At 40.1% G+C, this 27,853-nt stretch overlaps 1 protein-coding gene across 1 annotated transcript; it reads right to left on the bottom strand.

The window, feature by feature from the left end:
- Nucleotides 1-784: 784 nt before the first annotated feature.
- Nucleotides 785-27,833, bottom strand: rgs17 (regulator of G protein signaling 17). The gene is made up of 6 exons (XM_084949638.1): nucleotides 27,650-27,833; nucleotides 23,290-23,673; nucleotides 19,177-19,307; nucleotides 12,408-12,482; nucleotides 12,092-12,323; nucleotides 785-10,467 (listed from the first exon to the last, which is right to left on the bottom strand). Exons 2-6 carry the CDS (start codon nucleotides 23,290-23,292, stop codon nucleotides 10,279-10,281), a joined length of 630 nt encoding a protein of 209 aa, XP_084805764.1. The 5' UTR covers nucleotides 23,293-23,673; nucleotides 27,650-27,833; the 3' UTR covers nucleotides 785-10,278.
- Nucleotides 27,834-27,853: the final 20 nt, after the last annotated feature.

The following is a 27,853-nucleotide window of genomic DNA, read 5'->3' as shown; positions in this document are numbered from 1 at the left end:
ATGTGGACAGATTGCAGTCTGGATTTTAAAATGGTTCCTTTTTTCCTGATTAATCCTGGAAAACTATTTGTATTGTTGTAGCAGACATGTGAAAACTGGCCAGCTTCAGGTATAAAGATGAAGGAACAGGCTTAAAAATCTACAAGAGTTCATCCATGAATCCCTACACAAAATTGTCTGTACACCTGCTTGATAGTTACTTAAGATATTTAACTCTGGATTAAAATGATAAATTGATGAAATAAGAGACTGAACTTAGTCCTTGCCACCCCGTAAATGCCCCACCTCTCTCCCTCCTACAGCTGAGTCGGGAAACCACACCCTGCTGCCATAATTAATAAAAGGGAAATTACAATAAAAATGAATCGACTTGCCGCTCACTTCATCATGTACCCTGATCCTACCATCCAAATGTCACAGCAAAAATCAAGGCACAGACCAGGGAACGTTTATCCAATCTTCTATTGTCCAGTTTTGATAACTCAATCGTAGCCTCAGATCACTCGTCAGCGGTGCCCACTGCGGACTTCTGCTGCAGCCCATCTGCTTGAAGGTTCAACGAGATGCTTTTCTGCATACCTTGGTTGGAAGGAGAGGCTATTTGAGTTACAGCCGCCTATCATCACCCTGACCTCTGGCATCAGGGACTTTTGGTCCACACAAATGCTGCTCACTGGATATTTCTTTTGTTTCCGACCTTGTCTCTCACACAATCAATTTGGAGTCCCTTAAATCAGAGTCACCATTTCCCACACCTTCAAAGAAAAACACAGTCACATTTGGCAAAAATCTATTAAGTATTTATTGTAAGTTGTTACATTTAGATTTCTTTCTCTAGCAGCACGATTTAAATTACAGATATTCAAGGGCAGTTACCATAAGTTGGAGTTTTCTTTTAATGCAAGATGTCATTGTGTAAACAAAGACAGAGACAGAACCGTAGATCAAAGTGTACCAAGACTGAGCACCGTGTAAACATGATGCTTAAAGGCTGATGAACAACATTTTTTTGTGTCTTTTCAGATTAAAAAGAAAAACAATGACAGAAAAACTTCTGACTGGAATAAATTAACAGCAACAGTAAAGATAAAATTAAAAATAATAGCAAGCTTCTTTTGTGAGTGAGTTGTACAATTTTACTGGGGGCTGACCTGGTTTCTTGCAGTCCACATCAGTCACATCTCAAAAGGTTCAGTGCCCGTTATATTATGGTTTTGTTGGTTACATGTTGGGTAACTGGATTACTTGTGAATGATTCAGAAGTGACACAAACCCACAACAGCAACATGAAAAGAAAGCTCATGAAATGCGTTTCATTAGGATCTTTTTATATTCCAACAATTCTTTTCACCCCGTTCCACTAAAGTGGAAGGTAGATTATTATTTTGGCACATTTCATCCACCACAGAGACATACTCATTCTGTACTTAGTTGGACATTTGCAGTTCGAGTTTCCCTCTTTTTATTTATTTAATTGAATTCCACAAAGCTCTATATTTTTTTAGGCTGTTTATTCGTAAAGAAACTGTGTGACGTTCTGCAAATAGGCTTATTTTCTTTTCTTGATGAGAGTAAAACAGGGACTGCAAGTATGAAACTGGAGCCTGCTGCTATTACAAAAAAAAGAAAAGAATGGTTTTATGTGAGGTTTATTTCTAGCTTATGGTTCAGTCACTCTAGAGGAAAAATTAACATGGCAAAAATAAAACTAAACCAATGGTCTCCTGGTGAATACACTGAATATTTTGCAATTGGTTGGAGACTGATTGCAAGTGGTTGCAGCACCCACTTTCAAGTATGAGGCAATTTCACAGGTTGCCTATTGGGGAGCGGCCTCTCATCCACCAGGCAACCCATTTCACCTGCAGAAAACATGGCATAAAGCAAGACGCTAGGGCATTGAAAATAAAGAAATACCAGCAGTCAACTCAGGCTGACTAGAGTCACTCTGGTTTGCAAATAAATTGGCATCTAATTTATAAATACACGCAGACGGTTCCAAAACGGCACACGGTTGCAATAATTTTGGTCATGCCTCAGTCTCCAACCCCGTTTTTCCCTAGTGTGACTGCAGCATTAATAACCTCAGGTCAGGCTTGCAGTTTCTTCCCATCTTCCCAAATAAATCTCACCAAAAAAAGTACACAAGTATATATCATCCGTTTTCCTTTTGACACTCCTCCCTGCAATTTTCTTTAAACCTAGTTTGTTTGTTTTTAAACTGGATGCAAATATTTTGTCTGTCTTGTTCTATCATGCAAAAAAATGCCAGTACAAGCATGACTGAATATCTCTCACAAAGTCCAAACTCCCTAATACTTTTTAATTTTCTCTCTTTCTTGGAGTACAGATTTAAATCACTGTGTGACACACGACTTGAGTCCCTCCAGTGCTATTTTACAACATGAGGTTGGGTTTAAACTAGAAGATATAAAAGTCTTTACATGCTACAGTTAAGAACTGACAATCAGTTTCCTCTGATAAATTTCAAAGTCATACATACAAGCAGTCATCTTGAAGACTGGAGACAGTGAGATGCTTTCTATTGTCTTAAGACTTCACCCTTAAACTGGCTACTATTCTCATCTCTGCATTTCAATTCTGAAAAGGGAGGTCACATCTGTTTAGTGCGGCAGGATGAGGCTCCAAATTAAATATACATCTCACCCCAGACCACCTTCTGGACCATTAGTGACCACAAAGATTAAATTTCACCTGTCAAAATAAAGCAATCAGGATCTCGCTCAAGAGACGTGTCAAGCAACCAGTGAAAAACAGCGAAAAGTTGAGCCTGACTCTGGATTAAAAAGCACTGTCCTGGTAAAATCTCTCTTCAAATCATGCATGTGGAAATAACTGACCATATCTGTTAACACAAAGATGTTCATTTAATCATTCGGGTAATTCATGAGACACTCAAAACAAGAATTAAGTACTCATAACCATCAATATTATAGTCAAACATACTAGAAGAAAAATATGAACCTCTCAAAAGAGTTTCTCATATTTTTAATTGTCTGCATACTGCAGTACTTGAATACATACTCATACAGTATCGTTTATAGCAAATAACTGAATTATTTCATTTATTTAGCACAAAGCATGCTGAATAGAAAAAAATGTCACTTTTCTAATCGCCTAAAGTGACGGTAAAATTCTTTTTTTCATTTTCACCTGCAGATAATTTCTCGACGACCGTGATCTATCTACAAAGGCATGACATAAAGCAAGAGGCTTAGGCATCTAAATCAATAAAGAGAGAAGTGATTGCCTAAAACTGTTGAGAACCAACTTCGAGCAGTACCCGCACGGACAAAATCTCTTTCCGAGAGTAGCACAAACACCTCCGGAAGAGGTACAAAACAGACAATATGAGGGAGGAATTAAACATCAGTGCAATTTTTTGCTGTAAAATTGGCCCGTCTCTCCACTAACGGCTAATAACAGAGTTGTATATGTGATGTCACAAAGAGAGAAAGCGTAAGCCTGACAGGGGGAGAGTGAGACAGACAAGAAAACAAGATCTTGAGGTCTGTTGTGAAGCATAAAGAGGCACCAAATCCAACTGAGGGAACACACAAAACCGACATCAATTGATAAACCTTTCTTTAGCCATGATGCACTGTGGGAAGAAGGAAAACACACACCCACACACGCACACACAAACACCATCAACCATCCTACTGTTACTTCCATTTCAGTTCAGGAGCTAAATTTTCCTGACGAAAAAAAAAGTTCAAAAATAATTTCGATCTGAATCAAACCTCAACTGAACATTAAAAGTGGCTCATTAGAGCTGAATAAATGGTCCCGTAAGTAACTTATAACTGACTAGTCTATCGTTTTGCCTTAGTGGAGTGTTTAACAAACACAAAGCCCATTTCTGCTCCACATCGATGCTACTGTATAAACACAGTGATAGTCTGACTGGATGTGGCTACAAAAAGAACAGTAAGTTGAAGAATAGAAAAATAAGTTGCTGTTGCCACAGTGCTGCACTCATTTCATCATATAATTCACAACATTCGTGGAGAGTCTACTGACAAACAACAAAGATAATCACAATAAAATATGGAATACTTCATGGTGAGCGGGGTTTATTTGAATGGTTAGAGTGAATTACTGCGACTTGCGTGTGGACAGTGCACACTTCAAAGGCAGATACTGTCATTGACTCGGCTAGCTTGTTTCCATGTTTGCGCCAGCTCCAAAGCCCTTATAAAGTGAGACTATGTAACTTTTGAATGAGTCAATAACACGGTCTCACTCTTAGAGATAAAACAATTATATTCATAAGCAGTAAAACAAACTCTTTTCACTCAGTATACTCAAAGTTTGGATGTAACTAAGACTCCCGTCACACAGGCGTAGAGACCAGTTGGAGACCACTTGGCAACCATCGGTCACAGTGGAAAAAGGAGCAGTTTCAAACCAGGTGTGAGAGGATTCTGGATGTTGCTTGCCATCTCTGAAACTGATAGCAAAGTAGTACACGATGAGTAGATTGCTACAGTTGCCCTAAGTTTGCGTGACATTGACTTGTCTGCATTTGCTGACTACTCGCCAAGAGGTTTTAAAACTGTAAAGAGTGCAACGCCTTCAAAGTAAAAGCTGCACCTTTTGAAACGTGTTGCTTCAGCCATAGACCGTATACAACAGAGATGTAGCTCCCAAAGCCAAAAATTAACCCAATGCAAAAGAGTCTTGAAAGACATACAGGCCTGTAGAAGTCTACAGGAGCAAACATTTCTTTGCTGACGAGTTTATGGGTTCAGTCGCTCATTTTAATTTAGTTTGAATAAGAAATAAATTTTTTTGTAAAACTTGTACTATGCTTAAAAAAAAAAAAAAAAAGGATGATTATCCATGGTATACTTACTGGCTGGGGACTTGTACAAGTCGCTAGTCATTAATCATAGCCACATTTTTTAAACCATGACGGCAATGGTAAAAATCTCAAAGCTTCAAAGAGGACTTCAGAAAACTATGGGTGATGTCATGGTAACTACGTCCAATTTTTTAAAATAAGGTCTATTTCAGCAGTAAGTTTTTTTAAGGCGAACAGTCTTCAGTTTGCCTCACACTTTTTTCAAGTTTTAGTACTACAGTAGTTCTCCAGCAACTGCTCACCAATTGATCAGAGAGTTTTTCTTTCTACAGCGATCAGTTTGCCAAGCGTTCACCGAGCAGTCTTTAGACCTCTGTGACAAAGTGGCTAATGTTAGCTATTGCTAACGAAATTGCTGTGCAACTGACATTACTGAGTGTGTTTGCTAACTCTATGACTTGTGCTACTTCTAAACAATATTTTGTTTTAACCCTGAAGTTGTAGTAGGCAGAAATATGGATTTAAAAAAAAAAAAAGGGGGGGTGGGGGTGGACAAAACAATTACAGAATAAAAAAAAAAAAAAAAAAAGAGAAAAATCATCCCCCCTCCTGCCACTCTCCCCTCTCTCTTTCAAGCCCCACTAACAGGTCGAGCATAGGAATATGGTTGTATGTCACTCCCCTTCTGGTTTCACATTCCCCAACGTTAGTCTCTGGCTTAGCCCATTGTACCACCTTATCCGCTGTTCTTCATCCTCGTCTTGTACTACTCACTTAATTCATTAGATTTTAGTTAAAGCACTAAAGGCAAGCTCTCCCGTGTGTGATTTGGTCTCTAAGGACCTGTAGTTGATCAAAATTCTTTATCACAGGCATCACAAGCCCAGAGGAGATGCAGGAGTGAAGTTCCTTCTCAGATCATAAAAACTATGGATATATTTTTCTTTAAACACTTACTGCTGTTTAAACACCTGCCTACCCCTACTTTGGCAACAAAAAGGCTTTTCCTACCAAAAGTTACATAGTCTTAGGCTTTAAAAATGATAAGGACAAATCCTTGGTGGTCCCCTGTTTACCCCACTGTCTAATAACATGCTACTGTCAGGGTAACATGTTTGTCACAGAAAGTCATGATTTGGTTGATCTTTAAATAAATAAAATTTATTCCTTCAGTCAGGTAATACTGCACAGGGTCAGCTACAAGTCTTGTAGCCTGAGTAATGACAGTTTTATGACAGTCAAGTTGAATTCCAGTCATCTAGTTTACCAAGACTCCAGCACACAGCCACATAATGTCAGACAACACATTTATTTGTTTTCATCAAGGTTTCTTGTTTTGTTTTTTTTATCATCACGAAGGCATATACTATTTACTCTGTATATTACTTGTTTTGTATGTATGTATAAACAAAAATAAGCGTACATTTTGCTGAATAAGAAGAATATCAGCAAAGGGCAATGTAAACCATGGTCCATCTAAAACAGGTGAAAGGTGCATTAGCTCACCCTTTCCCAACTCACCCACAGTAACAGATTTGCATAGGCAAAAATGGGATTAGCCCTTAGACAGTGGATTCCTGAATTCTTTATAGAGATGCAAAATCTAGTTCAGCTCAACACAAGTTCAAAACAAACACACATACAAACAAACAAACAGAAATATGTTGACTAGGCCAAACTCTCTTTAACCCCTCTGGTCATATACATAGTCATTTTCTGTGCACATTTTTGTTTACAGTGTTAGGCTTCAAGTAGATCTAAAAACAACTTTTACATTGACAACTAGATGTGAAATAAATTAACCAACATGAGAGGTAGTGAAAAGCCTACAGAGACGTTCGTTTTCTTTTTTATACAAAGAAAAAAAAAAAAACATGTCAGCCAAAGCCAAAGCTTCGCAAACCTCCTCCATCCCGTTAGGACACTTCAGCTCTAGCTCGCAACCTTTATTTAATATTTTTCTTATATATATATATATTTAGTCAATAAAACCACAGCCACATTTTAAAGACCCTCTCACTTGGAATCCATGGAAATTTAAAGACAAAAATCTAAACTCAGCGATGACAACTATATCACTTCACATCATCGTCATTGCTTGCAAAATCCACATTTAAAACGCAGGTATTAAAAATAAACAACTGTGTACTTCTCCCCGCTGTGTAAAAGTCACAATAAATTTCGAGGAATGGACGCGAGCAGAAAACCTGGGTTTCTACCGTGTCTGTCCTCCTTGTAAAACGCTCCCAGTTTTAAACTCCAGCCTGCCCGTTAGCCCTGGGCAGAGACTCGCGCCAGCTTCAAACCTGCTGGCTGTTAGCTTCCCACAGTTACGAGTATTTAATAAGGTACACACATCTCACAATTTATAAATGTAAACTTGTTTTGATTGCACCATGATTTCAATATCTGGTTGTTGGTGAAACATTCTCATGTTACTTATATAGACTCTGAAAAAAACCTGCAAAAAACAAGGAAATGTAGTTATAGTGTGCAGAAGAGGGATGTGTCTGCATGAGAGCTTTATGAGTGAGTTAAAAAGTTCCAGAGTTGTCCAAATACAAATGTCTAAAATGCTTTCACTTTGTGAAAAGGTAAAACTGTTCCAAGGAGTGAGAGTGAAAGCTGATCCTGCGGTATCAGAATTGGTAAATTACTCTGTATTCCTCTGTTTCTGATCAACTGGGCGCATGCATGCAGAACTCTTCATTAAAGCAGCCAAGCAATATCAGTTCAAGCCCTTATGGATATTCACATAGCCTGAATGTGAGTACTATATTGCCAAAGGTTAAACAAGAGTATATTTTTAATAAGGAACACTGAAAAACTGTGGCGTGGTTATTAGTTTCAACCTATCTTCCTGACCATTATTCACAGCAGACAGCTTTTGTACTATTGTGACATCCTGTCTGTTTCTTTTGTTGAAATAAGTCTAGAGGAAACATCAAAATCCCAGGCTCCTGCAAAGGATTTTTTTTGTATTCATTCGTTTCCTTATTTAGTTTCTCCAACAAAACCTGAAGTTGCAGTTTAGAAACAGTGGCAACAAACAAAAACTTTACATCCTGAAAGGTGTTTATTAATTAACTTTCCGACAAGTGAGACAGAGCCTCAAATTGACATCCAATTGCATTTCAAAGGCCTGCTAGGCGTCGTGCACCATCCGCTCTTATAATTAATCTAGACCAAGCTTGGCACATGAATGTTAGGTAGTTAAAAGAGCCAGAAACATGGATGCCGACATTAATCAGTGAGGAGTGGCACCGTTTCATTGACACTCTAAGATGTGGCACTACTCACCCAACCAAGCCAGGAGGTCAGCTACCTATTGAGTGCTGAATACACTCAGAGGCTCAGTTAATTACAAAAAAAAAAAAAAAAAAAAAAAAAAAAAAAAGCATATACTGCACTCATGCACTGTCTACTGTACATCCACATGTTCATGTGGATGTACATGTTCAAATGTTTACATCATTAAAAAAATCATTTCATATATTAAAAATGTTAATGGGACGTTTGGCACAACCCCTTAAACTCTCCTCTTTTTTTCTCTGGTAAATGTGTCACTGTACCATAAACACACGGCCGTTACCGTAGCATGCTGTCAAAGTCTGATTAGAAAAACAAACCAGAGTGTGCGCGAGGGCTGGCAGTGGGGTAGAAAATTAGCATGGCTAGCACAAGCATGCTAACTGCTTGACTACAGCATGCTGAAACCTAGACGGCTAGTTGAAAAGGCGAGTGTGTAGCATGACTATGCAAGCTTCTTTTACTAGCCCCGTGTGCAAGCGTTGTTATTACCAACCCTCTTCACTAGCTCTGGTATTTAGAAACAAGCGTCTTGAACAGGCAGTAGCTAACTGAAGGACCACCACACGGCAGAAGGACCAAGGCTCCACAGCCTAGCGACCAGTACAGACGTCATCACGGCATCTCTGACATCGTGTTTGGGACCTGGTTCGGCGTAACTGCTTATAACAGGCATCCAATCTCCGGTTTTTAGCCACAACTAAAGCTAAAGCCTTATAGACAAAAGCCAGGGTTTGATAACCTTTTACATTACACCCGCAATTTCTGCTACTGTTCTTAAAGCAGAAGCGGCTCAAAAATTCACTGTAAAACACTACAAGGTAAGCCCTCCTTTTCTGCTCAAGAATTTAAAAATGTAGATGATTATTTATTTGGATTCAATGTATTTTTTCGTCTGTTTGTTTTTCTCCAGCTGTGTTTTTTCCCCTAGACTGGGCACCTGTGCTTGTCAGGCCTTGATGGTCTGAACTGGAGGGAGGAGGAGGAGGAGGGAGGGAAACGAGGGTAAAAAAAGGGAGGTAGGGATTGGTGGACAAACTGTGGTTGCTTTCCAGAAAACCTGCAGCAGCACTTGTGCTGCCTTTTCCTGCATGTAAAGGCATTGTGATTTTCTCAGTGGAGAGATTTTTTTGTCTAAAGTTCATGAGTAATAATAATAGATGTAGCTGCCCAACCACAATTCTAGCCCTTACTTCTCCCAGTTAACGAATCCTAAAGAAGGAAAGTGCTTGGATGGACGGATGGATTGGATGGACAGGTGGATAAATGGTAGGTGCTGCACGTGCTGCAGACACCTTCAAATCTCCTCAATAAAAATACTGCAGTAAGCCTAAAGATGTCAGAAATTTACTTTTTCCCATCACTGGACACAGACAGCCAAACAGAGATACAGTCCTCCCCGCCCCCCTTAAATACCTCTTAATATTCAAAAACAGTTGCAGTCCGCGGCTTATATCAAGCGATCATAGTGAGAGAGAGTTGCATGCAGAGCCAGTGTGTCTACTGGTTAAAAGGGCAAGAAATGCCCTAAATCCCACCGACAGATAGATGTCATGTTTGGACAGTGAAGGAATGAAGAGCAAAATTAAATGAAAGACAACTGAGGAATGGGACAGACTTGGAAAAACTAAAAAGTTGTTAAAAATAATGAGTAAAGACAGAGAATATCACTAAGTAAGGGTAAAAAGCATGAGGTCTAAAATATTACAGTACAGGAACAGTGGGCTTGTCCTTTTTGTCTCTCTCTCTCGCACTCTGTTCCCACCTCCTAAGGAGTCTTTGTCCACAGTTAACCAAGGTTGGCCATCTCAACTGATAGCTGATACGTGGGTTGGCCAGTCAACCATAACAAAAAGCACAAATTGCTAGCAAAACAATCACTGGCCAGCATTAATGGTCTAAAACTGACCAATAACCACCAGCAAAGGCTGACCCACCTCCAGCGGAGAACTGGATATAAATTGCTTAAAAAATATAAATAAAAAAAACTAACAACCAGCTATCTTGGATGTCACTCGGCCATTTCAACCAAAAAAGAGGGAGAGATTTTTCCAAACCCGACTTCTGGCACCATAGTAGTATTTGAAGTTTAAGTAGTAGTCTTGTTGGCGTTTGATGGCGATGATGGAGGCTGGAGGGGACTAGGTGTCGAGGCAGGTGCGCCTCCTGCTGGCCAGGAGGTCTCTGTAAACAGAGGAGTTGAGGAAACGGGGGAAGGAGTCCCGGTGCATCAGGGTGTAGATCTGGAGTTGGGCCTCCTCGTACATCAGGTTGCTCGGCTCCGCCAGGCTCTGGTTTATTCCTTCTCTGACCCGTGAGTCCAGACTCACCTCGGGTAAGGAGAACAAAATTAAGTAGAAGTGATGATCTGTGGTTTGTTGGGACAGGAAATGTGCTAAGGACTTCAACTTCTGCATTGAATCATGCACCACCCCAGAAAGGTAACCACTACAATCAGTCTGGTTGGCAAAAATAACATAAACAACATACAGAGTCGTGTTAAATTATAGTATTTACATCAAACAAAAATGAAGTAGAGATACAAACACAACAACCAGCATGCTGCTAGCAGGTTTTTAAATGACAACGATTAAAGTTCAGTTTTTTCACTCAAGATTAAGAAAATGCATAGACCTCTGTTAAATAAAGTGACTAGGCTCTCTGACTTTACTGTATAAAGACCAAGATCATGCTTCTGAGTGTAGTCATACCACAAAGGGCCTTACCGAGGCATTACAAACCTACCAATTTGAGTAAACATAAAGTCAGTAAGCAAATAAGCACAAATAACCTGATTAAGCAGAACATCAAATCCAATGATAGATACGGACGTTACCAGAATGGATTCAGTACGTTAGAACAGATGAACAGCAGCACAACAAATGTGACGAGGCGTCTTAAAGACTAACACCCCAGTCTTTATAAAGAATTTTGTGTTGTCATCAGCGTAACTGGTAACATTAGTTGTCTGTTAAGCTATGAAGCAGACAGGAAATGAAGCAGACAAAAGTCTGCAACTAGAAGCTGTGGCACCCTACCTTACCAACTCTGATCAGCAAGGAAATATGGTGCCAAGTCACCAGAAGCCACAGGAAATAAACGGATGAATACATTTGCACGAACCAGTAATGATCTAATTATTATTATTATTATTATTATCATTTTTTTTAATAAAAAATGCTTAATTTTGTGATTTTTTCCTAAGTGCCATCAGAAATAGTATCTTTCAGGGTGCTGGTGCCCAGTTTAAAATTTTAGTAATGTGAAAACCCTGCTAATAGATTAATTAAATGACACTGAGGAATGGCTAGAGGAACACCGATGTGCAGGATGTGCCAGCACTAGCCTATTCCACAGAGGCTTCACTCCTAAAGCACAGCAACCAACGGATCCTCTGCCAGAGTTACTGTTCCAGACACCACAGTATACCTGCAGAGCTCCCATATCCATGTGGAAAGACCATTTTTTGTTTTTCTTTTGCAAATGAGGAATCAATCCAACTTTAAACTATAGTTGTAAATCACATCAGCACATGTCTGCATAGTAAATCAGAAATAAGAACCCACTGCCATGAACTGTGTTTACAGTTTTAGTTCAGTGACTTCTCATGGCCGCATTTTTAAATTAGTGATGAACCCTACACGAAGTCTAGCTATGGCTGATGGGAAATAAAGTAGTAGCTAAATGGAAAATTTATCTTGGGAATAGTAAAGTGGTCACACTTATTCCTGATAGCGACATGCATTCCTTGGAAATTGCCCTAACACAACTAGTGGAACGAGAAGAAAAGGAAAGCATCGTCAGTTTCATTAGGATTAATTACTGGAGACTACCAAAGCAATCCATACATGAGTTTCATAAATCAGGACTAAAGATGACCCTCAGGAAACCTGTTTGCCATTTAGTGCAAGGTCTTGATTGTTGTGTTTCGGTTGCGTTCCTGTGGTGGCTCACCTCTTTGGGTGATAATATGGACACATAATCTTCATATATAATCCTGGCCTTCTCATCAACCGCTGTGGGATCAGTCTCCTTTTTCAGCTCTTCACAGGCCAACCAGAAAAGCAGGTTGTCCTCGCTGTACTCAGAACGCAGGAACTGCCTGAAAACCTCCCGGCCCTCCAGCGAGCGCAGCATCATCTCAAAGCTCCGTGCCCACGACAACACCTCCTCTAGGCTAGGGCGTCTACAGTAAAAAAAAGAAAGAAAAAAGACACTTGTGTTAGATTGATAGAGGGACACAAACGGGAGAATAGATAGCTGAACTCACTGTTCTTCAGTAGCTTCAATACTGTCCATCTTGGTGCAGGTCTGCCGTTCACTCCTCTCCATTCTGTCTTCATTCCTGGATCAAAGGAAGAAAGCATTATACTTGCCAAAATAAAAGCCTCAATATATGTCTATTAAAATGGGAACGTTTCTTTAATATTTATGTATACACTTAGGGTCGTAACATTAAATTGACTGTGATAAACATGTCAGTGTTTTCTCTACCCCTGGATGGATTGGAGAAGGGAAAATCAATAATTCATAAATAATTTGTCATTTACATCATTTATGTGCCCTTTAATGGAGCAGAGGAGACACGTGAAGCTAATACAACATTACCTAAGTTGACTGCAAGTTATTAGATTACTGTTACTGTAATAAAAGCTTCCCAATAGGAACTAATCATCTGCTGCTGATAGCCAGGAAGCTAGTCCTACAATAGCCAAAAAAAAAAAAAAAATGATAACATTGTTTATTCAGGTCAAACTTCTCTAATATTATAATTAAAAGTGTTCATAGGGATCATTATGCTTAAAAAATGATTTCACTTTCACCAACCTGCTACAGAACAACAACAAAACTAAACTGAAACTGCAGGAAGGAAAGGCTCAGGTCTCCTCCTTTTTTGGCTTTTCCCTTTAGGGGTCACCATAGCAGATCATCTGCCTCCATCTTCCTCTGTCCCACCAGCACCTCCTTCACTACATCCATGAATCTTTTCTGTAGTGCTCCTCCAACCAAGAAACTCCATCTTCAAAATCCTTTGTCCAGTCTATCCACCTAACTAAAGCACTGCTTCACTTCTTCTGCATTCTCTTCTTTACATCCAGCCAACTTGATTTCTCCTCTCATAAAGGATCTTAAGAGCTAGCCAACAACATAAGTGTAGGAGACGCTGGAGTCAAATTTACTCGATCAGCTACATAGAGCCAGATTTATTTGTAATCCTGTCTATTGTTCCATGGGTACACCAGCTGTCAAATAAACCAAAGTGCAGTGCTAAACCTGGGAATTGCTTCATAATGCACAGCATCAGGAGGCAAATAAATGGCAGCTAGAGGCTTATATCAATTATATCTAAACTGACAGCATGCTCCAGTAACTGTCAGCAAGCACAGCCGCTTTGGGTTAATAAACACTTGATATATTTTCGTGTCCCAGCATCTCACGCTGTCTAAACTGTCTTCTCAGTACAGCCCCAACCTTCACTCTCTACACATATTGTTTAAAATAGCAAAGAGCTACAAACAGTGCTGTATGAAAAGTGTATCTGCATGAGTCTGAAACTATTAAAAAGGAAACGGTTATGTGGGTTGTGTTTACTGTATGCCTTACTGTTCAGCGGTTGGTTAGACTTTCCTGCAGGCCTACATTTAAGTAAATTTGCACTGTGCAGTAGCACTGTGCAGAGGAGTGTAGATAAGAGAGATATGTGGTATAAATTTAGGAGCAGGACTTAGTAATAGCAGATAAAAAATTAAATAAAAAAAAAAAAAAAAGATTACCCCACCGGTCAGAACTCATGGACAAAAAGGCAGTAACACATTTAAAGATATCTCGTGTGTCAACTGAAATTTCTGCTTTCCACTACGATTACTGCAAGCTACAGTTTTATACCATGAAGTCTCAAATGCATAACAGTGGCTTGGCAGACATTTTCTACTTCCTGCTTCTCACTAAGACACCACCTTGATAAAACCTGATAAAATGAAAGCAGCTCTGCTCTCTCAGCTGTTAATTTGTACTCTGTTAAAACAATAAAGCATCAGTTAAGGTCTTTATGCAAACACTCACGGTAGCCTCTGTGTCTATCGTAGCTCAGTCACACTTGCTGAGTCCACAATGCAACACACACTGAGCTGTCTATTTTTGTCCACACCATGGAGGATCTTTCCTTCCTCTTGCAGTCTCTTGTCAAAGTCCCCATTGTGCAGAAGTAATGGGCTAAGCTAGCCTCAGCCCCCTGGCGCCCTCACAATACTGCTAAATATACAGGCTGTTCCTCACAGCTGTTTTGCATGTGATGTGTGGATGGAAATAGAAGGCACCCCTACCAGAATAGGGCCTTGTGTGAGGGTGGATGAGGAGGGGTTAAAGGGTAAGAGGTTGGGAGAAAATAAAAAGAAGATTAATACTTTCATACACCCCGATCCTCTAAAACGGCACAAGAGATTTCACAAACTCACACACGCCTCTACTTCTCGACTTGGCACGACTGCAAAAAAAGTGACACAGAGAGCAATATGTGCTTTACAAGCAGCTCGTATACAACTCTAAGCAGTGTCACACAGGCTGGACTAACGATCCCCGCCGGCCTCGACACTAAAATAAATAAACATATAGGGTTCTGAGGACAAATTTCCAGGCTCATTCTGGAGATCTGATATGAGTGTCTGACTGAAAAACACACAGTAGAGTCACAGTCCACAGGCTGCCACCACTTCAGATGAAGTGGTGTGAAAAAAGCAGCACATTCACCATTCACTGCCTGAAAACAATGTTTCATTCACTCCCCTCTCGCAGCAAGACTGGAGCCACAGCAAAGCAGCTATAGGAGCTGCGTACCAGCACCTGGCTTTGGTGCCTTGCTCATGGGCAACATGGTACAGGAGGTTTTATTCTCTAAGGTGAAATCTGTATGTGACAGGATACTGACTATTTTCTTTTTGGTTGTGTTGGATTCTGATCCTTCAATCTGGGACAAATGCACATCATCACTGTTTTTTTTAAACTTCATGTTTAAAATAAATAAATAATAATGAAAAAAAAAAAATCACCAACCTTTACCAAAGTTGACCTTTTTTTAATTTTACAATCACACAACACTAAAAGTTCACATTTTGGGAGAGAGATTTTTAGCCTTTTTGCATTTTTTTTTTTGTCAAACCACTGACTAATACTTCCAGCTCTAATATTAATTATAGCTGAGCCACAATTGACCTGAACTTTTGAAAGTGATACTCGGCTGAACTCAGCGACGCCCTGGAAACTCTGCTGGTTCCCCGAAATATCAAAACATATTTTTAACCTGTCTGTTTGTGCTCAGATTTTGGTGTAAGACATAGACAATTTAGAAATGGTGACAGATGACAGGTCCGAGCTTTAAAAAAAAATGCTCTCTAGCATTTATGTAAAGTCAAAATAATAGTTCTACTCTACTCTTCTACTCTCAACAAGAAAACAAACACACACAAATCCCCAAATCTTGAGGTGTTTCTTCAGAGTTCATCGTGCACTTTGATGTAGCAGTCACAGCTTTCCTTCATTCCCCTGAAGCTAAAACAGTGAAAACTGTGTCAGTGTCCTGGCTATCCTTGTGTGTAACATCTGCACTGCTTTGTTAAAAATAATACAAATGATTTTCGTTTATGACTCATCTCCTTTTAACGGCGAGACAGAATGTCAACCAAAAACCCAGAAAACCAAACACATTTCATAAAAGCTCTGAACCGATTTCCATATCATTGAATATACGATCCTCTACAACCCACCATCGTGGGCAAGACCAAGGAGCTGTCAACGGACCTCAGGGACAAGATTACAGACCAGAACACGGCTGGAATGATCTACAAGACTATCAGAAAGAAACTTGGCGAGAAGGGGTCAACTGCTTGTGTCATCATTATTATTAAATTTCCCACTCGTGGGATTAATAAAAGGTATCTTATCTTATCTTATCCTTCATGTAAGATCTTGCCTTATGGGTATGGATGATCATGAGGAAGTAGATCAGCCCAAAACTACATGGGAGTAGCTTGTTAATGATCTGAAGGCAGTAAGCAACACCACTGATAACACACTATGCCGTAATGGACTGAAATCTCGCAGTGCCTGTAAGGTCTCCCTGCTCGAGAAGGCACATATACAGGCCCATCTTAAGGTGGCCAGTGAATGAAATGATTCAGGAAATGATTCAGAATAGGCTTGGGGGAAAGTGTTGTAGTCATATAAAACCAAAATTGAGCTTTTTGGCATCAACTTGTTTGGAGGAACAAAAATTCTGAGTAAACAACATCATCTCTACAGTCGAGCACGGAGGCGGAAACATTTGGATTAGGGGCTGTGTGTGCTAAGGGTACAGAACGACCTCATCGCATTGAGGGGCAAATAGACAGGTGCACGTCCAGGATGCAAATCTCCCATTCCATCAAATCACTAAGAACCTCTTTTCGATTAAAATCTAGTGACTGTGGAGGCCATTTGAGAAAAGTGAACTTATTGTTGTGTTCAAGAAACCGACAATAAGGATTTGAGTTTTGTAGAACGGTGCGTTATCCTGCTGGAAACAGCCATGATGGGTTCACTGTGTTCAGTTGGTAACAAGAGGAACAAAGTGCATTAAGATGTCCCCACCATAGAACCACCAGCAGCAGCCTCCCTGTGAATCCCTGATACAGGATCGGATGGTTGCATGCCTTCATTTATGCCAAATTCTGAACTTGCCATCTGAACGTTACAGCAGAAATCAAGACGGAGCATTTTTCTTCCAATTTTGTAGTCTCAATTTCTTTTTCTCAGTGGTAGCCTGATCTTCTGCTGCTGCAGTTCATTTGCTTCAATGTTTAAGATGTTGTGCGTTAAGAGATGCTCTTCTGCATATTTTGGTTGTAAAAAGTGGTTCTTGGATTTAGTTTTTTTACCGCCTATCAGCTCAATGTGGTCTGCCCATTATTCTCTAACCTCTAGTATTTTCACCCAGAGAAATGAGTTCTGTGGGATCAGTAAATCAGCAGTTTGTGAAATACTCAGACCAGCCTGTCTGTCAGCAACCATGACATGTTCAAAGCCCCTTAAATCACCTTTCTTCCCCATTCTGATGCTCTGTTTGAACTTCAGCAGGTCATCCTGAGCATGTCTAAATGCACTGTGCTTTTGAAAGGTGATTAGCTGATTAAAATCATCATTTTTTTAGGAAAAAAGATTCATGGACAGCATTGCTCTGCGGTCTCCCAGCACAGGGAGGACTCTGTTCACTGAGTGACAGAGTAGCAAGCTGCCGCAGTCAGTCTGCGGCCGTACACGGTATAAGAGAAAAAAACTAAAAAGCAATCTGCTTCAAGTAATCCTCGTATATCTATATGCAGCACCACTGTTATCTTTAAGTTGTGCATATGGTGATTTTGCATGACAATGTTGTGTAGTGAATCAGAAACAGCCTGTTGCAGCTGATTACAACTCTGGAGCTCAAAATAACTCAGCAAAGCCAAAGATAGTTTAGGGGTGGCTGCCTGGTGATGAATTAAGTGGACAGCCCGTCTGCAACTAAAGACACTGAAATGCATTAATAATAATAACATTCAGCTGAGGTAAAACTCAGTATCAGTGCAACATCACAGATTGGGCAACGGGATTAAGGGCAGGACAACTGTTTATTATTTCAGGTACCAGGGCTGCATTTTAATCTCTTAAGGCTCACACTATTAAAAATGTCTACACTGTTCAAAATAACAGCACAACACAAAAATGAAGAAACCATTAAGAAAAATAAATAATTTGTCAACTAGCTGCCTAATCACACAATGCTAAAATGCTGTTTGCATTATTGTATGATCAATTCAGACACTGGTTTTGTTCAGTGGTTCCTTTGGGCCTCTTTTTCAAAGGATAAAACCAGATACTGCTAATCTAAAGCAAAACAGACTGCAGTTATTTATTCTGCTTGTCTGTGCTGCCAACTTATTGCTATGCAACTTTAACTGGCAATAACGGATTTTTTGGCCTCTTCAGGGCTGCAGAGGAACAACAATGACATAACCACCAGACAGCATGACATTGTCAGCACAAAGGTGTTTATTCTAATCATTTATTTAGAGCTACTTGATGAATAACATTCTTTGTTTCAGTTCTATGTTGGTCTCCACCTGCAATTTTAGCTGATAAATGCTACCAGCTAGTACCTAACTTGCTTTTTGGTGTTAGTCAGGAAGTATAGGTGCTCAATCACTGCAAGTGACACATTTTTCTTTGTTTTCACAGTTCAATTTAATAAACTGCTAAAAAACAACAACCAACAAACAGCTGTGTGAGTAGTTATGGTTAGCATGAAATCATGACTTATTTTCCAAAAACATGTTGTGTGAGCGACCTTTACTGGGTGTTTCTGAAGTGAAACCACAACATCCTTGACCTTTGATCGCAAAAATGTAACCAGTTCATCCTCAGGTCTTTGGCCTAGTTTTGGTTGTGGCTGCACAGCCCTGGTTTTATTATACACAATGACATAGGTTCAAAGTTAGCTGTTGTGGCTAAAGATATCCTGCAAAATTACAGCCACAATGAACCGCGTGTGCCGATGAGCCAATGGGAGTCCAGCGTGAGTTGCCATGCTAATTGTTTCAACAGTGGGGGAAAAAACAAAACCAAATAATGGAAGTAAAATGTGCAAAACAAACATGTTTGCAAACTCTACCCTCTGGCGGTCATCACGGGCGAGCAGTAGAAACAAACAGCCGTGTGGGTTGTTTCTGCGGGCATCGTCTTTGCACCGTTTACATGCATCAAACTTGATGGCTGACTCAAGTTTACCAGGCCCATGTCACGCACTGTGGTTTGCAATTAACTGATAAGGTTGCTAAAAAGCACATGGTGTGCAGGAAACTTTTGTGCAAAAACTTGAAAAATATTCTCTCAAGGCATCCCTGAGATACTGCACTCACGTGAAGGATGGACAAACAAACAGAATACAACACGGGTGCTGCTTAAAAACTAATAAAGTATAGCATAATATTAGCACGGACTAGTTTTGTTAGTACAGCTTTGCATTTTCTTACCAGAGACACTTGCAGCAGCCACACCAGCAGAGGCAGCAGGTGTTGGGTCGGGGCTGTCCAGGGGCCTGGGGTGGGGCCTCAATATGAGCCGCCTGCCTTTTTCTCATCTCCACTCCACTCACACTCCGGGGCTTCACCGTAAAAAGGACGAGAACGTGCAGTTAAACATCTTATACCTTCAGATGTTACAGTAGATGAGGAAACAAAACAGAAACTGTGCAACAGGTGAATTTATGTGCAGGGGAGAGAGGAAGAGCACTCAGGCAGGACAGTACAGGAACTTCCCTTCTTCATACGTTGTGAGAGTTTCTGGCACTGAGCCAAGTCTTTCACTCAGCTTTGACAGAAATTACAAATTAATTTTAACCGACACAGAAAAACAGGATCACAAACACAGACAGGCAGGCACAAATTCATGAGAATTCATACCAACTCACTCAGGTTTTGTACATCCGCTATGTGAATTGATGCATGACGTCAACCTAAAAAGTTATTGCGATCTTTTGCTTTGAAATGACAATAATGTACGATACCGTTACAGGTTTCTCTCCTGCTAATTCCTTCATGTTTGATTCCTCGCACGTGCTGGACCAAAAACTTCTTGATCCACGACAGCTACAGTTTGACAGGCTCCAGCCTAAAACACTCACACTGGTGCTCAAGTATCCTGGGAGCACCAACGCCATTTAAAGACGTTATCGTATCAGGAACATAAATGTCCAGATGATTCGATGATGCCATTTGGTGTACAACAAACCAACGATATCCTAGAACAACAACACGTGTAGTGTTTGCCTGCACTCTCCTTATTGCTTCAAACTGATTTTCACTCACTTTTAAAGATTCTGAAGACTAAAAACCAAAGCCCCCTCTGTCAGGTCTTGGATATTCAGACAAAGGTCATTCAAAGTGTAAAGCAAAGCCACGCCCATTGTATTATTAGCATAGTCTAACATAAATACCATTTTGTGTTATTGCATCTCACTGGGGAAAACACCTTGCAGTAATGAAATTGCTGATCAATCAGCCAGTTATTGCCTCAATCGATGTGATGAATCAGGAGTCAATGAAAAAAAATCTTAGAGGTATTCTGTGTTTGTTTTATCAAACTGTCTAACACCAGAAGGAAACTGAGAAATCAAGTCCAATATTGCTCTAAAGGTGCACAGGGAGAAATTGGTTGTCATAATTTTGTAAAACATCCGTCAGCCACTTCAAAAATCACTATAATTGGATATTCAGTAAGCACAGCGCAGTGTTCACTGATTGAACTGGAAACTTTTGCAAGGGTTTTGTGGGCTATTTCTTTGCCGCTGCAGCTACAGCTACTTTAAGAACGGTTTTCGATGCCTAAAAATAGCCACGAGAAACAAAAATGTGCAGCTAGCAATTTTGTAGTCACACTCTGTTCTCCTTTAATTAAAGCCATCTTGGAGAGTCCTTTCCTCTCAGTAACAGTGGAATAAAAATATGGTGGCTACCTCTCTGTGTCTGAATGAAAAAGAAATATTAATAATGAAATAAAATAAATAAATCTGTGGTTGCCCAGAGATTGCACTGAATTCTTCTGCTGTGGAAGACTGACTGCAAGTAGTTGCAGTGACCAGTGCAACACTGTCAACTTCACCTCATGCACAGGTCTCCAAAGAATTCCTTGGACTGACTGCAATCATTCTTAGACAGATTGGCAGAAATTTCTGTTTCAAATCTGTGAGGTTTTGAATTTAAATTTCTGTGGATGCAGAATTGGAGAAATAAAATCACTTCTACCGGTAGCAGCGACGAAAATTTATCTGGTGTGTCTCATTAGTTTTACATAGGCAAACGAAAGCATGCGAATACTGGAAAAACGTTAGCAGTTATTCTTACAGTCATGATTTCTTTACTAATGTGCCACAACATGGGGAAAAAAATTATGAATAAAAAAAAAGTACAAATACATGGGGATTGCCATGAGTCTACAAAATTACACTATAGACTAGTCAGTGGGCTCCTCCATGTCTCTTCTGAACATATCTGATTTGCCAGTAAGATATTCCAGAGGAAAATTGCAGCTCTTTAATAGGAATTATGCAAATCTTTGGGTTAGAGGTGTTTATTTTTAGACAGTTTTTTAAGGACTCTTTTTTGAGAAGGCCATTCTAAAATTCCATTATCTAGAAAAGTACCTAAACTTATTCCTTCAAAATTCTTTGGGTAAATATCTTGTACTACGGCTCTATACACACAGACTTTCAGGGGTGTAGCTCATGTTGACACAGAATGATGAATCTGGAGGCGTGTAGAAACCACAGTTTTGCAGATAGAGGACTGACATTTTGTTCCCATCTTCTCATATTCATTGCACATAACTTTCTTTAAAACAGTCTAAAATGAGGAGAATGGTTTCACAGATAAAACCTGGATATGGTGGGAAAAAAAATTCATCCTACCCTAGTGTGATACCCCAGGTATGACTGACGCCATGTACGAAATCCAAATCAACTTGTTTAGAAACAAGAAGTTTCCCTTATTATATCTAAAACTTCACCTACTCTTATGACCCTTATGCTATTTATCGTGTTTACTTGGTGAGCTTATTATACTGGGAAAACCCTTACCTCACAGTGCCATAAGCTTTAACCGTAACGTAAAGCTCAGCTGCAAACATATACAACTAGAAATGCTAGAAAGATCAGCCACGAGGATGTCAAAACTTTAGCTTTAAAGTTTTATGCATTTACATAGCTGGGAGGGTCTAATCAAATGCAGTATGAGAATTAAAAGTATACTGACTGAAAAAGCACTCCTACCTGTAATGTCATGGTTCAAATTAAAATCTTTTCATAAAAAATGTGAAAATCCAAATTTAAAAAAAAAGAAGAAAAAAATAACTAATTTTCTTCTTTTTTGTTCCCTCTACTCTACAGACGGATAATTTGCTTCAATGAAGAAACATGGAAGGTACGGTTAAAAAGACAAGCCCGATATGCAAATGCTTTCGTCCGTCCAGCGGAGCAGCCATCGGTTATTTAGCAACTGGGCGGCTACTGTGGAAAAACAGGCTGTTAGCCGTAAACCACAGAGAGGGTATGGCTTTGTTCCAAAGCCAGAGAAGGAGGATGCATTGACATGTCATGCAAATGAGTGGAAATACTAACACAATAACATCAGAGGGCAAAGAAAAAAAAAAAAACAGATGAAAAAGATAGCTACAAGATCTGTCATACGTGCAGTACATTTTTGCAAATACTAAAATAATACCAAAATAGAGGACGCCATATTAACCAAAACAATCATCATCCAAAAGTCCAACTTGACTTTGAAGCTTCCACTCTGCTTCACCATCAGGCAGTTTTTCACGAGAGCGATGCAAATGAAACTAGTGTCCTATTTCACAAATTAGTGCCACATGTAAAACGCCAGAAACATTTGCACCTTGTGCAGACTTTGACCTCGCATCTGCGCAAGCAGCGTTTGCTTTGATGAGGTACTAAGTGCAAAAAGTAAAAGAACAGAATAATGATGTCACTGTGGCACGTAAGTCGCAGCCTGCCTCCATTCTCACTTTGTTGTGGTAGGGAAAATGGTTAATAGTGTTTTTTTTACAAAAAGACAAAAAACAAATAAACCGTTTGTTGAGAAACTGTGAGAAAAAGCATCTTACCATTAGTTATCTGAACACAAATTATTTCTAACTCTGAGTTAACAACACCTCGTTTTCAAAGATAAAGAACGTCCTTTCAAGGTGACAGATCATTTTCCATTCATGGCTAATAACCGACTGATATCAAGCACTATATACAAATAACCAGTGGGTTGCTTTGTTTCACTTCCATGAAGAAAAGACTTTTACTAAGCAACATTTAAATTCATGTCCATTCTGAGAATTCCAAATGAAAATCAAAACTTCAACTTTAAAATCGAGAAGTAAAAGCCAGTCACCCTTTGCTGCCGACTCATTATCTTACACGATCTGGCAGATGTTGCTTGGTCCGTCAACCTCCAGGACCACAACTGCAAACTTTGGTTATGAACATGAACATATGACTTTTCATTTTGACCCTTTAACCAAAGCATTTGACTAAATAAATAAATATATTAATTAAATTACTGGGCAAGCGTGAAACTTACCATGAATTAGTGAGTTCCTAAACACAGGTCAGACAGAGCAGTCATGGCATGAGGTAATAGGTTGCTGGATGCTAGCAGGCTGGTTGACGAAGTGACTGACTGGGGGACTGTCTGAGCGTCTTTCTGACTTGCAGGAGATTTGGGGCAAGGCGAGGAGGTTCTTTTCACCACAGGGCAGAGAGGTTACTGGTATCACCATCCCTGACCAACTGGCACAGAAAGGGACACGAGAGCTGAGGTGAAATGCGACCACTTCCTCCCCTCGTTTCCTTACTTCACTCGCTACTTCTGCTTCTCTCACCAACACCTCCTAAGCTTCCTCAGAACTCTGTGAAAGGGTCATTTATGGACTTGAGGGTGTAGGGAGCATTGAAAGTGCAGCATCTGTAAAACACAGAACATGAACAAAAAGAAAACACCATGAAACACAGAAGTTGACTTTAAGTGAAAATGATCAGTCAGGAGAAATATATCCTGCAACGACAAGAAGACAGAAGCAGATACGAGCAAATGCGACACAGAGCAGAACCTCATTTTCCTCCATCTAGATTAGGTGTAGATCTTTTCTTTCTTTTTCCCATTTGAGTTGCCCAGTTTTGGAGTTATAAGTGGTAAAGATATCTACTCTTACTTGTCTACGTGTGCTCAATTGCCAAAGATTGCAGCAGATAAACTAAGCAGCAATGCCCTTTTCTAGAAACTACGATCTGGTTATTCATGTTTCTTGTTGTAGAACTCTTTTCTTTCTACTATCTACACGCACCGGCCAAAATAGGTATGAAACTGCCTAACATTTGAGCTCAGCTCAGCTGAGTTTATATCTTGTCACATCCTGTGTTGTTGCCAGGTGTAGTTCAAAAGAAAAACAGTTGCTGCATAAACCTGTGAACACCAGGACTTTTTCAGTCACCGGGCTTTAATTTCTAAAAAAAGATATTGTGTTTTTATTTTTTTAATGTAGTGCCCATTGAAGAACCACGAGGAAGGTGCCAATTACTTACATTACATACATTCAAGACAAAGGTAGGCATTTCTTCAGCCAAAACCTCCCAAACTGAGCAGCTCACACCAAAGTAGTCTAGATAGATAAGCAGCACTACAGCCATAGGACAATGTAAAAATTTACATTTAATTTGGGAATGGACTGTATTTTAATATACAATCACTACACGAGAGGGGTTAACGATGACAAAGATCTACTGGTTAATGAGGAAGTTGACTATGTGAAAAAGCTAGCATATTCATCTGTATTGAAAACAGACATCAGCTGAAGCTGTACTTTTCCTCTGACGCCTTTGTGCAACAGCTTCCTCTTCTCAGCCACCAACACAGACGCTGATACCATAATACTTTACTTGTGATAAGCTAAAGGATGTGGTTAGAATAAGACCAGTTCAACCAGGAAATGCAGTAAATGGCAAATGATGCTGCGAATGCTTATCTTAAACATTTATGGTGCAAAGCATTAAGCTCACTGGCACTGCAACCCAACACTCAATCAATGTCAAAAGCCATATGCTGGATTTTGGCCCTGAGAGAGGCTGCTGTGTCTCCTAGGTAGCCCTCATGCTCCATGTTCTTCATGCAGGAATTAGTGCTCCAACACCGTGCTTACTCATAACAGCAGCTTAGAGGTGTTCGCATGGTGACCTTAACACTATTGCAAATTATCAGCAGTCTGCAACTTAGAGTGTAAAATTAGCATATACAAAAAAAAAAAAGAAGATAAAGATAATATCTAATATTGAAAAGACTTACCAAACAAACTAAACTAAACATCTTCAGTTACAGTGGGTTAGCAGCCTTATCAGCTCTGATCTACAGTCCCTCACCCACCCTTGCCTATACATGGCTCATTTCCTCCACAGTGATGTCTAGCAAGATAAAGAGCAGCACAAAGAAAATAAAAAAAATCGAGGTTCACATGTCACTACCATCCCTCCCATATGACACAACATGCAGTCTCAATACTGCTCTACTGTAAAAGCAACGTGAGGGGAGCATCAACATCCGTTCATGCCAGTTTAAACTGGTTTGAAAACAATAGTTTCCCTTGTATATTAAGAATCTATGACAAATTATTTTGCACAGCAGCTTGTTAAGATCAGGCTTTTTCATTGTACTTGTGAGTTTGCTTATTCCTGTTGCGAAGATGATCACCAACTTTAGTGATGTGCTTCCTGAATGAAATGAAGAAAATGACGATGGGAAATGTTTACGACAAAGCTCGGTCCGGTTTGGAATTTGGAGACTGATGCCCCTGATAATCCAAGTGAGTGAAAAAATTCCAATATAGCTAAATCATCCCGGGATAAAACTGCACAGGAATGGCTTTCGAAACACAACAAAGAGCTCAATCTGTGCGCTTTGTTACTGATGACGTATCGAGCCTTTTTCCGGGTCCAAGCCTCTACTGCATAGGGAGCGCTGTCAGTGTTGAAATGCTGCAGTAACACCTCCTTTGACGTTTTTGAATTGGCATCAGCTGTAAAAAGTTGTTTGGTTATTGTCCTTATTCTTCTGTATAGCTTTTTGTCTTTTTAAATAGCACTATTCATATACAAGACACCTTTAAGCTATATTTTGTACAGTACCGATATATTCAGAAATTGCTGAGATTTTGGTAGGGAATAATTTAGAACAATCCCACAAAATACTCATTACTAACCTTGTTTTGTGGATGATGTTACCTTATACCTTAAATTAATTTGTGCCTGCTGACTGGGCACCTACAGGTTTGATATGTCAACGAGAGCCAGCGCTGCTCTTTTTATATCAGCTTAGTTGGTCTGAAGCCAGCCTTGGGGCGGGAGGCTAACAACTAGCCTAATTTCACCAACCCTTTGAAACTTCACCAGCACTTTGTTTTTCATCTTTTCATCTAGAATTCATGTAAACGGCTTCTGAATTTTAAATTCACTCAATCTCGCAAACATTTTTAATTGTTTCCCGGATACTACAACTGATTGGGACATCTAGAAGAAGAAATAAATTGATTGCTTTATTAGTGTTTAAAGAAAAAAAAACCCAACAACAACAACAACAACAACTGGTGCCTAAATGCTAATTCGCTATTGGGAACTAAAGAAGCTTTTGGTTGCAGAAATTAATAAGTATTCTACACTTAGCAAGAGGATTGACCTGGCTATCAAACTCCCTAAACAACCTTCAAATTAAACATTCACAAAACTCAATGGACCCCTGAAAAAAAAAAAACAACTGAAAAAAAATATGCTTTCAACCCTGTCAGACAACATCACAAACAAAAAGAGCTGCTCTGCTACATGTGCTGCAGACAGCAGACAGTCTAAAAATGACATTAGAGCTGCTCTTTTGGACACTATATGCTAACCTTATTTCTAAATTAATCTTCAAATGCTTTAAAAAATGTATGGCTTGTTAACTGTGAATATTGTGTTGCTCTGTCGTGTAAACTGAATAACAGTCCCTGATCAATTAAGGGAGACAAGAAATGAGCCCTGACTAAATTATTAACACACACACACACACATACATATATATATATATGAGAAAGGACATATCACTGAATGCTTTTAGGGATCAATTTAAATGTCGATACTGGTTCCACCGAGTTTCACTGCTTTCAAGAATAAAAGTTGCCATCCTAGAAGCAAATAACATCAGATGCTGATAGGTCAGCTTGCATTCTGTTAAACCTCTTTGAATGAAGAGTACAGGCCTAATGAGATTAATCAGGAAGTCTCTCAGGATGCAGTTGCAACATAACCTGGGCTCCTCTGACTCAACACACCCATGGGAAACTGCAGTGATGGTGCTGCTACAGCTGTGCACTGCATGATCTCTTAACAGTGTATTACATTAGATAAACAACACACACAAAATGCACTCCCGAGTGAGAAAGTTAACAGGACAGTCGCAGAACGGAATCTTTTGAATCTCCCTGAAGGCCTGTGCATATCTTCAGATATGAAGAAGGCAATCTCATCAGACCTTGCTCTCACCCTCTGTACACTAGCTCTGCTGGCTAGCTGCTCGGCTGGTTTGTTTTGCATGGTTGTCTCCTGCAGCTGCAAGAACCATCTGAGCAGAGTCGCTGCAGGTCCGACCAGCCGGCCGGCAGAGGGGGATCCCCTCGCAGCTGACACCACCGACGGCTAATGCAGTCAGAGAGGGGGCTGCACAGCGCTGTCAGCCGCACAGACATTTTACAGAAATCAAACACCACCCACTTTCTTCTCGCTAGCTTTAGCAGTCAGCCTGAGATCGGCTATCTCTCGCAGGGAGAGGAGGCGGTGGCAGCTGAGCAGCAGCTAGCGCCGTGCTAACGTCAGCTAGCCAGCCCGTGTGGACCCTTAGCGCAGAATAATCACCACCTTACCCCTTTGCGGTGGGCTGTCAGTGTCCTAGGATGATAGGTGTGAAAAAGCGACGTCCCGATGCTTATTTAACGACATCGTAAACTGGAATCCCGCGGTGTAAAGTCCATCGCCGCTGTTTTTCTGCCATCCGCCCCACTTCAGCACCGAACGCCGCCGAGCCCCTGGATGCACTGCGCAGGCGCGCTGCCACCGCCGCTCTGTGC

This window comes from Perissodus microlepis, chromosome 13 (assembly GCF_051167445.1).
Source record: "Perissodus microlepis isolate ML-2025 ecotype Zambia chromosome 13, ASM5116744v1, whole genome shotgun sequence".
NCBI classification, from domain to species: Eukaryota; Metazoa; Chordata; class Actinopteri; order Cichliformes; family Cichlidae; genus Perissodus; species Perissodus microlepis.
Note: the sequence above shows the minus strand (reverse complement) of the source record. Positions and strands in the feature narration are given on the sequence as shown.

What these genes read in the sequence shown, in the direction of transcription:
- rgs17 (XM_084949638.1), bottom strand. An exon ending in GGCTGCTGCAAGTGTCTCTG is followed by an intron (nt 12,483 to 19,176) that starts GTAAGAAAATGC and finishes CCTTTGATCCAG; the next exon opens with GAATGAAGACAGAATGGAGA. An exon ending in ATTGAAGCTACTGAAGAACA is followed by an intron (nt 12,324 to 12,407) that starts GTGAGTTCAGCT and finishes TTTTTACTGTAG; the next exon opens with ACGCCCTAGCCTAGAGGAGG.